This window comes from Thamnophis elegans, chromosome Z (assembly GCF_009769535.1).
Source record: "Thamnophis elegans isolate rThaEle1 chromosome Z, rThaEle1.pri, whole genome shotgun sequence".
NCBI classification, from domain to species: Eukaryota; Metazoa; Chordata; class Lepidosauria; order Squamata; family Colubridae; genus Thamnophis; species Thamnophis elegans.
The window spans coordinates 77,865,473-77,877,070 of NC_045558.1; the positions used below are offsets into that span (position 1 = coordinate 77,865,473).

General features: G+C 34.9%; 1 protein-coding gene across 1 annotated transcript in view; it reads left to right on the top strand.

The window, feature by feature from the left end:
- Positions 1 to 11,154, top strand: part of CNTNAP2 (contactin associated protein 2) — a 984,443-nt gene extending 973,289 nt beyond the window's left edge. Inside the window, 2 exon segments of the mRNA XM_032235887.1 lie at positions 4,313 to 4,381; positions 7,521 to 11,154. Coding sequence (XP_032091778.1) covers positions 4,313 to 4,381; positions 7,521 to 7,720 — 269 coding nt within the window. The 3' untranslated portion in view covers positions 7,721 to 11,154.
- The last annotated feature ends 444 nt before the right edge of the window (positions 11,155 to 11,598 follow it).

Here is an 11,598-nt window from a genome sequence, read left to right on the forward strand (position 1 = left end):
GAAGAGAGGCTTTGCTGCTATGTCAGCTGGAGAACAGGAGTACATGTGAGCACAAAAAATGAAAAGTGGGGATAGTTGCTTGTCACTGTAAACCATGCCAAAGTTATTGGTATGGCTTGGAAATGAAATGCTCAGCCATGTAGAAGAGGGCTTACTTTTCTGTAAAGAAATGTCCTACCTTGCAAAATAAGTTAACTACTCTTTTTTCCCCGCAACATTTCAATTTTGTTTGTTGGATACTTATTTTTAGCTGAGATTGTTTCACTGAACTAAAACTGATTTCTGTTAAACAATAAGAATTTGAAATTATTTTGGCATTATATAAATAAAACAATAAGAAACCAAGAAAGATGGTGATGGCATTAACTTTTATATATATATATATTACATAGACAACACACACAAACAACAATAAGAAAAAACACGACAAAAAAAACAAAAAAACCATCATCACATACAGCATGTCGTTTGGTTACAGGTGTTTTAACATCCATATTCTCGAATAATATTTACCATCTCAGATTTTTCATCTAGTATAACTAAATGCCTCACTTTCATTGTACAGTATATGTTCAGTTACAGTTAGTATTATTTTTTCCCAGTAAATCATGATTCCCTTACATTCTTGATTATCTATTTGATAACAGTATACCTTTATATAATCCCATGTAATAGAAAAAAAAAATTTTTTTAACCATTTATATTTGTATATCACTGTTTTCAATCATGCATAATTCCACCAATCGACTATCAGGTATGCTTATGTTCATTATTATCCTTGTACCTCATACATTCAAACAGAAATCTTATTCCTTCATTTTCCAACAAAATATTCTAAATAGTCGCTACATATATATATACCAATTTTCAATTATTTCCTTATTAAAATTATTTATCAGCAACAAAATATCATTGTAGTATGTTCCTAACATTATACATTATATCACCAATCCTCTATCAAGTATACATAAAATCATTATAATCCTTATCCTTTTTAAAGCAAAAGGTTCTAAAGTATTCAATTCATAGATATATTAGTTTTCCATTGTATCATTGTTAATTTATTTCACAGCATGATTGTGTTATCATTTAGCTCCTTCAGTTAAAGCATGAGTAAAACATTTTTCATTTCCAAGTTTTTTCCCCCAGCCACTGATAAAACAAGTCCCATATCTTATAAAATTGCTCGTCCTCTTGTTCTCTAATTTCAAGTGTCAATTTACTCATTTCAGCGCAGTCCATTATTTTTCGAAATCTGATGGCATTAACTTTGATGGCAGCCCATCAGGCTACTACAAAAGGGACTTAGGACAACAGCAGTTCCCATCTATACATACATAAGTTTACACTTCAAAATTATATTACAAAAATCTGAAAAGTTAACATTTTGGTGTGAGATTCTAATTTCACTAAAAGCTTAAAACATTTTAACAAAGCATATTTTAAAAGAATTGAATGGAACAAATTTTCCATTATACATTTATCCTTCTTGGCTTAATTCTTCATGATGACTCAAAAATACCTTCATTAAACTTGCACATGCTAATTGTATGTATAAATGAAATGTAGATATAGTTTCAGTGCAATAGAACAGTAAATTGTCAGAATGATGTGTGAGGCTGACGAGCAACTTGAAGCCCCTGCTTCAAGTGGGAAATGTTAGTGAAATTGGCAGCCAGAGCATAATATGCTAGTAAGCAGATTCTTAAACCTAAACAAAGAATAAAGAGAGTAATGACTAGTAGTTCTTCCCTCTGTCAATGCTAAATATGTAATTCCAAATGGGCAGACCTTATCTGCAACAACTTTGCTGAGTAGTTTAATAGTGACATGTTTTGTTACTGACTCAAAAAAAATATTGATTACATTTGAATATAGTATCAATCAAATGGAGCAAAAGAAACAAGAATCAAGGAAGAGATAGCAATAGTATTTAGACTTATATACTGCTTCACAGTGTTTTACAGCCCTCTCTAAGTGGCTTACAAAGTCAGCATATTGCCCCCAACAACCTGGGTCTTCATTTTACTGACCTCGGAAGGATGGAAGGTTGAGTAAACTTTGACCCTAGTGAGATTTGAACTGTCAAATTTCAGGCAGCAGACAGGCAGCAAAAGTAGCCTGAAGAATGATTCACAATAAAGATATATTTTTGCTTCACTCTACACCAGTGCTGTCAAACTGTTGGCATGCAGGCCTGTGGGCCAGATGCACCCACACCCAGTTTACTGAAGGGGGGGAGTCGTAATACATCACATGACACTGCCATGATAACACGAGTTTGACACCCCTGCTCTACACAATCTCTGCTAATGGGTTTGCTTTGTTAACAGTGGTATTTAATTCTCTATTTATCTCTTTCTGTTATATTTTACTGGCTAGAATTCTAATTTCCCAAACCCTAAATCATATCATCAAGAGAATAAAGAGGAAAGGTTTTTTTAAAAATAAGAAATAAAATTGTTACTGGAAATAAATACTGTATACCCACATAAGGTATAAGAATGGAATAATTTTGCAACCTCTTTTTGTGCTATGTCAGTATCTTTCTATGAAAAACAATGAATTATCCTAGTATAGAAACAGCATACATTTGTTAGCCCCCAACAACAACAACAACCATTTGTTATAATATTTAATTTCCTGTGATAAAATTATTTTGGAGAGAAACATTCACTTTATATTCAATATACTTGCTTCCTGAAGAGCCCAAAAGGCATTCTGTTCCTGTTCTACTGTTATCAGGCCAATAGTTTAAAAAGTCTCACTATAATCTATAGGTACCAATTCTGCTACTATAGCAGTGCGCAGGAATGTTCTGACTAATTGGTGACAAAAGCCAGAAGAAGAGAAAGGATGCACCTTCTCCCAAGCAAAAAAATAGGTTACCGTTTGACACCCAGAGTCACTTCTGGGAAAGAGGACAGCTATATCAATTTGATAAATAAAATTTAAAAATTAAGAGATAAAACAGAAAATATGTTATCCCAGATTCTCTCTCTATTATGGTCTTCATGTCCTGCCAAGGGCAACCTTGACACATCCATTCTAAATACTTTCTTATAGCCACTTTAATTCTCTATCATTCCAATCCCAAAACTTTATACCTTTTTCTTGTCTTCTAACTCCTTCAGACGTTTCCTGGTTATCTCCTTTTGCTTAAGAAGTCATGCTGTTTCCTATCAATTCATTGCTGGAGCTCATTTGGGTTTCTGTAAAAATACTAACCCATTTTCTATTAGTTCAATATTCAAGTTACTGAGCCACAGAAATAAAGAAAAAGAACAGATATGTTAGTAAAATTCTTTTTTTTCTGGAAGCCAGAAAAGAAATGGATATATCTGAATGGAAGGTTGTAGATCACAGCAGCCAATCTGTCAGGAGATAGCCAATTCCTCAGAAGCTACATTTCCAGGCCTTCTTTCTTTGAAGAGATAGCACTACCCTCTCATTTCACCCTGATCACATCCAGTACCCTTCCTCAAAATGAAAAGAAAAAGGATCTCAAACATTAGAAACTAATTTGGACATATCATATTTCACCTAAGCTGATCAAGAACCTTCAGCCCAACACCAGGTTTTAAGCTATGTGCAATATAATGAAGAATCCTAATAAAATTTTAGAGGCATTCTGCTTCTTTTGTTGTACATGATAAATCTACCCATTAGAAATCTAACTATGGAAAAGATGGATAAAGTGTACTGTATGTAGAGTACCAAACAAGGAAGAAAATGTTTAATTAATATAGGGCTAAGAATAAAGTTCTAAACATATATGAGTATATTTGAGTTATAGAAACTGACACCAAATCCCATAACTCATTTTTTTTCTATTGACTCAAGGTCGTGCTTGAGTCAATACAAATTTGCTTTATGCAAGCTTTTTAAGGAATGTAACTCTAGCATTAAGCAAGGGAAGTATGTACTTTCCAAGAACTAATCTATAATTCAATATTCTCTTATCTATATATTTTTAGTTACTAATGTCTTTCACTGTGCTTGATGTTAACCTATGGTGTTCCTGCAGTGACTTGGAATAACTGACAGTCCACATGGAAGTAAGGATATTTACTGCCCACTAAGTTTATGACAAAATTGAGACTCTCCCTTTGGGAATTTCCTGTAGATTGACTGAGTCCATTCTGACTTTCTGAGATCTAATGCTATACTAGAAACTTTGTTATTTCATATTTCTATTTCCTTTATGATTCCAATATTAATGTTTAAGGATATCTTAATTTTAGTTCTGGCCTAGACTGATACAAACTCTGGAAAAAATACAATCTAAATGTTATGCTTCGCTTTACATCAGGTGCTGATCTTCCTTACAATGGTCAAGTAATAGGAAATGGTGTTAACAGAAATTCAGCAATTATTGGAGGTAAGGAAGCAGTATATATCTATTTCAACTGACAAATAAGTACATTCAGTTAGTTTAATATAATTTTCAGTATTAGTACATAGTTACCTAAGATTGATCAAATTATTTTGGAAAATTTGGTAACCTCTTTGGGTTATCATAATATGTAAATATTTTTTTTCATAATATTCAAGTACAATCTAATAATTAAGATGCTGGGCTAGGATTAGAAACATTTAAATCCATTATCAATTATGTAAATTTACTTAGCGAATTTACTAAGTCACTATCAGTCACCATGATGGTAGGGAGACTTTCTTCATATAAGGTGCTGATGAACAATTCCTTGTGCTTAAATTGAGAGGTAACAAATTAAATAACATTTTAATGAACTCATTTTGATTACTAAGTAAAGATATAACAGAATGTTTAAACTTATTCACCAAAAGAATGTAATGTCCACATGGATTAACTTCATGGTTGGTTTTTGATAGTGTGTCTCAAGTTGGAATGTTTCTGCAAACTAAATTCATCATTAAGCCAATTGCAACCAATAATAAAGTCTAAGATTCAGAATCAGATCCTTACTTTTTCATACATTGCATTGAGCAAATTTATCTTCATGCTTAAAGAGAAGCTAAATAAATAATGAGCAACAACAAAAAACAGATGAAGAGCCAGAGATTGTTTTCACTAGGCATACATAAAATTAATTTGGGAATAAAGCAGTCTTTCCAAACAAAGGAACTGTCTGGAACTAAAATCAATGAAAGAAAAAATGGAGTACTTAAATCAAGAAGAAGGAATATTGATAACAGATATTGCCTTCCTTCTACAATTTATAATTCTAGGTTAACAATAATATAATCCAATTTAGGTGGAAATTCTATCCTATTTTCCTATCTCTATGGTTGTTATTTAATGTTCCTCTATTAAGTCCCATTTCTTGATAGAATCCATTTCCCCAGGCAAAAACTTCTGGTAGAGTAGATTAAGTTTCATATAATGAATCATTGCCATGATGAGATGAGATACCAACAGTACACTAATGACACTCAGTGTCATTTATATCTCCATTCCTGGTGACCCAAGAGATGCTGTCACTGCCCAGTCACAGCATCTGAAGGCTATGGAGGTTTGGATGGGTGACAAAGGATTTGGCTGAACTGTAGTAAGACTTAGTGGCTTTGGAACCATGGAGCTTCGGGATCTGGGATTTAATATGTTTAATATCTCCAGACAGAACTGTGGCACAACTTGGGGTTCTCCTGAATTTGGGATTAAGCATTCCTAATAGCAGTCATGGCTAGGAGACCCTTTGGACAACTTTTTGTTGTGTGCCTGTTACACCTTTTCCTGAATCAGGAGTCCCTATACTCAGTCACTCAAGCCCTGGTCATCTCCTGCTTCGACTATTCCAAACGTATTCAGAAGCTATAGCTGGTGCAAAATACAGCCACACAGACAATTTTTGGAGACACTGGGATATTTATTTATTTTATTTATTTATTAATTAGACTTATATACCGCTTCATAGGGCTTTCAGCCCTCTCTAAGCGGTTTACAGATTTTTAGCAAATTGAGTCAGCAAATTGCCCCCACAGTCTGGGTCCTCATTTCACCCACCTCGGAAGGATGGAAGGCTGAGTCAACCTTGAGCCGGTGAGATTTGAACCGCTGAACTGCAGATAACAGTCAGCTGAAGTGGCCTGCAGTACTGCACCCTAACCACTGCGCCACCTCGGCTCCTCAGATAGTTAATGTTATACCACTATTCTGGAAGCTGCACTGGTTATGGGTTTAATTCTGGGTCCAAATCAATGGGTTGGTTCTTACCTTTAAATCCCTTCATGGCATGAATCCAGGCTTTCTGATGAATTATCCCAATGGTATTGGCCCATGCTACCCATCCCAGCAGAAGGTGTGTGCTGGGAACCCAGTTGATCAAGGAATTCTGGCTGTTGGGGTCCAGAAGAAGAATGATTTTTATTGTGGCTGCCATCCTCTGAAAACTGGTGCCATCTGAAATGATATCTGTACCCATACTTTTGGTTTTCTGAAAGGGCTTGAAGCTCTGCCAACTGGTGTAAGGTCCTAAGAGGACTTGTCATTCTGGAGGTGGTTAATGGAGTAAGATAAGACTCCACCTCTTCTCCATACGCATTTTGTTCCCTTCCTTCCCATCTTGTCAATTCTAACACAATGTTAGTATTAATATTTATTGTGTAATGCTTTGATATTTTATCTTCTGATTTTTCATAATTGTAAGCTGCATAGATTTTCTTCTAGACAAGATGGGCAGAATATAAGTTTAATAATAAATATAATAGCATTTGTGCAGATATATAAACACAACGTTCCTATCTCATCTGAGATTCTTCTTTCTACTCTCTGTGATTATAGTTTAGCTCATTAATCACCACAGTCTTTCTTTTTCTCTTCCCCCACACATACACTGATATGTGCATGCATGCATGCAACTTCAAATATATTATCACAATTCATCAAAAGACCTTTCAGATGATGCAAGCTGACTATGGAGATTTGTATGAGAGACAGGAAAATAGTTGCAATGATGAAATGCAATTTCATCATATCTTTCCCATTATGCCTAATTCTGAATGAGAACTACTCAGAACAATTGGGTCTATTGGTTTCTTGTTGTGGCGACTGCTTGTGGGACTTTCTAGTGCTTCACTAGACACTATGACAATTTTCAGACTGAGGTTGTTGGGCAGGTAAAATAATTCTTTTCAGTATAATCCATCATCTTTCCTAGAGTACAGGAAGATGGCTAACATGTAAAGAACTGAACTGATTATATCAAAATATTAATATTGCACTTAATGTACATGATTTTCATTGTGTGAAGTAAATAAATTATTAAAGTATGTATATGAACCTCAAATTCATACACGTTTTGTGTAGTTGCCACTTAAGATATATTAATCTATTAATAAAAAATTAAATCTCATTGGTGAGATTTTTCTTACTAAATGAATGATATTATAAGGTGGCTTGACAAAATAAATATTTTAGCAATGTCAAATTTAGCAGAAATGTTTGAAAAACTGCAGGTATGTTTAATTACAATATATTATTGGATGAATATTTCTTCCCCCCTTATTTTTAATTTGTTAAACTCTCACATTTCTCTTAGGTATTATTGCTGTTGTGATCTTCACCATTCTCTGCACCCTGGTGTTCCTCATTCGATACATGTTCCGCCACAAGGGAACCTACCATACCAATGAAGCCAAGGGGGCAGAATCTGCTGAGAGTGCAGATGCCGCTATTATGAACAATGATCCCAATTTTACAGAAACCATTGATGAGAGCAAAAAAGAGTGGCTTATCTAAAATGAAATGGGAGGAGTAAACAGTAGGGGTTGGGGTGGGATTGCAGAACATTTTTTTTTCCAACAAGCTCTCTAATGGACTCTTGAGCACATCTAATTTTAAAAAAGAGAAGATCAGCACAACTCAAGGTGCAAGTGACAGACAAACATTGAGATTACAAGCCCAAACAAATAGAAAAGAATATTGGTTTATCATGAATTGCCCTTTTTATACACATCTAATCCAAGAAAATAATCCAAGCAGTTCAGTAATTTAAGCAGTTCAACATTGCCAGTAAATATTGTTGTCTATCTGTGCTTACAGGTGTTTAAAAATACCTATCACTACAGGGATCACTTTTCATTTTTTAAATCCCTTTAGAATATAAATATTTCTTTCCAGACAATATCTGTTTCTGAAGCCTAGGAGCATTCTTGTCTAGCCTTTTAGCATCATGTTCTAAAAAGGATGTGATAATAGTTAAAACATACATTGTCATTTGATTTGATTTGATTTGAACATTAAAGGTATCAGACTGCAGGGTACTTTCAAATGGCTTTATAGTCATTTTACCCACTCTGGAAAATTCTCAGAATTCTCCGTAATTGTTTGAAAAAGCCAGGAATCCTAAGTGTATCTTTTCTATTGGTGTAAACATGTCAGTCACTTTTCTTATCTGAAATCACATACAAAATGTCCATAATCAACATTGCTCCAATTTCTGAGAATGAGAATATTGGGGTTTCACGGAAAGTTTTTGTCCCACAGAATATTCAACATTGCTGAATTACAAATTTCACAGAAAATGGCACATTTCAGCGGCAGTTAGTCTGTGGGGAGCATTCACCGAATTATTCTCTTTACAAGAAGCCATAACTATGAAATTATCTTAAAAACCTACTTATAATAAATGGTCCCTCAGAAAGCAAGAACTCAGGCTTTAAGATATGCCTGGATAAAACCAGATTAATGTGTTTTTGATAGGCCATTAATCTGTTAGCACTTTGAAATCTCCATTTGATTTGGGTGTATCATAATATTGTGAAGTTTTATCAATAATACAGACCTGCTGTTGTTTTCATTCTTGTTGTCAGAAAGGCAGACTTTAATGCATAAAAAGCCTTATTAATTTTCTTGCTGAAACTCTTACAACTCCGTTGACCTGACATCACCATGTAACATTTCTTCCACTTGTGACATAACTGATTTATATAGATACATAGATACATACTAGGGCCATGATGGCGAACCTGTCACACGTGTGCCACAGGTGGCACACAGAGCCATATTCACTGGCACGCCAGCCATCAGCTCCAGGGCCCATGCACTCAATGGCCAGCTGTTTTGGGGCTTCTGGAAGGCCGGGACAGGCTGTTTTTTGCCTTCCCCAGCATCCAGAAGCTGTCCTGGAGCCTGGGGAGCGCAAAAAACAATCCCAATAGGCCAACCAGATGTTTGGGAATGAACTTCTGGTTGGCTCGTTGGGCCTGTTTTTCACCCTCCCCAGGCTCAGGAGGTTTTCTTAAAGCCTGGGGAGGGCAAAAAACAGCCCCAACAGGCCAACCAGAAGTTTGGAAACAATCCGTTTCTGGCTTTTGAGAGGCGTGGGAGGCCACCAAAACCTGGGGAAGGGTCGTTCATGCATGTGTGGGGGGAGGGTTGCGTGCATGCACATGTGGGGCAGGAAGGATTGGATTGACAGCGTGTCAATCCGAAATTGTGGCATGCTATAAGAAAAAGATTCGCCATCACTGTACTAGGGAATTAGAACCACACTTATATGTTCTTTGAAAATGGATTCTCATAAATTCACAACATTATATGCATATTGCTATTTAAGAAACAAATTTAATACACAAAACATGCTTTTATTCTTTTTCAAGTCTTTATAAATCCTGGTTTGAAATAGATTTTTGAAACAGTTTTCCTTTTACTGGAAAAGCAAAAATAAAAAGACTGAATAATCCAGAGCTCAGAATTATACATTCCAAAGCATTTTCTTATAGGCAGGTTTGCTGAATCTGTTATTCAGGGATAAGAGTGACATTGCTGAATTGAATAAACATATCCATGAAAGAGAAGGCTCTGGAATCAATTCTCAGAAGTCACATGCATCTATGTTTTAGCAGATATAGTTATATGAAAGAGTTAACCCACATCTAATATTTTGGCATGAGCTTTCTTATGAATTGAACGTACACTGGATCAATTTGAATTATCAAATTATCACAAAGGAGATTCTATACAACAAATGTTAATCCATTTCTAATTGGTTTTAATCAGCAAAACATAATTGCTGATACACAATTGTAATTTTCCAAAAGCAAGTTCATTGAACTACAATTTTCTGAGTTCTTGGAGGAGTTTCATAGTGGTTAAACGGGTATGAATCTGATTCAATGTGGTCATTGCTTTTTTTTTAATGTTCATTGTTCATCAAGAAGGTTCTTCACTGAGACTTTTTGAAGTCTTTATCATATGTGAGAGTTTATTGCTTTGTTACATTAACTCTTTATTAAGTATTCCTCTTCAACAAAAGAAGACTAATGAAATAATTGCAGTGTGTTATAATAACCCTCAAACCATAATGTTATCCCATCATTACAAAATACCTTCACATATACAGCTACAGTAATAAAACTTTATAAAAGATATACAGCATAAAAAGAAGAGTTTTAGGGCCAATGGTAATGATGATATTTTTATTTTTTACTTATATCGTGCCTTTTATTATTTTTACAAATAATTCAAGGCGACGAACATATCCAACACATCTTCCTCCTGCCATTTTGCAGATTGCAACAATAACCCCATGAAGTGACTTGGGATGAAAAAGAGTAACTGTCCCAAGTTCACCCAGCTGGTTTTCATAGTTAGGGCAGGACTTGAACTCACAGTTTCTTGCTTTCTAGCCTTGTGCCATAACACCTAAACCAAACTGACTCCTAATTATACACTCATAATTGCATAGTGAATACACCAGAGGAAGATCAGTTTGCCTAGAACCCTTTAAGGAGGAATAGCAACAACTCTACGGCAATTTTCAGCAGTTGTAACAAAACTACCAAAAGTCAACTTATTGTAATTGATGTTCAAAAGCAAACATTCACATGCCTGAACTAGAGTAAACATGCTAAATTCCACACTGCTGCTATTTCCAAATTCTTACCTAGTCAATTTTAGTATATTACAGTGAAGTAAAAGGAAAATTATTGTTCTGGTGATGTGTCCAACTTTTCCTATCTGTGGTTTAGTCTAATAAGTTAGTAGTCCTTGACTTACAACCACAATTGGGCCCAAAATTTCTATTTCTAAGTGAAACATTTATTAAGTGAATGTTGTCCCATTTTACGACCTTTCAAGCCAAGTTTTAAAGTGAATCATTTATGTTAAATTAGTATCTTGGTTGTTAAGTGAAACTGGCTTCTCCATTGACTTTGCTTGTCAGAGAATCACAAAAGGTGATCACATGATCCTGGGACACAGCAAATGTCATAAATATGAACCAGTTGCAAACATCTGAATTTTTATCACATGGCCATAGGGATGCTGCAAAGGTTGTAACTCTGAAAATGGGCCATAAGTCACTTTTTTCACTGACATTGTATCTTTGAACGGTCAATAAATGAACTGTTGTAAGTCGAGGACTACCTGTACATGTTTAGTTCCCAGAGAAGCAAGCGTCCAAATTATGTAGTTAGAATCAACACATCTCTACCACCAAAATTTACAGATAGCATTAGCATAATCAGCTTTTCCATTATTCACCATACTAGCTCTGAGGTAAAAATTGTCCACAAATAAGTATTATAAATTGACTGTTGCATTACTAAGTTATTAAAAAGCATTTTGATGAACATCAAGAACTAATATGTTACACGTGGCATTGAAAAATCTAA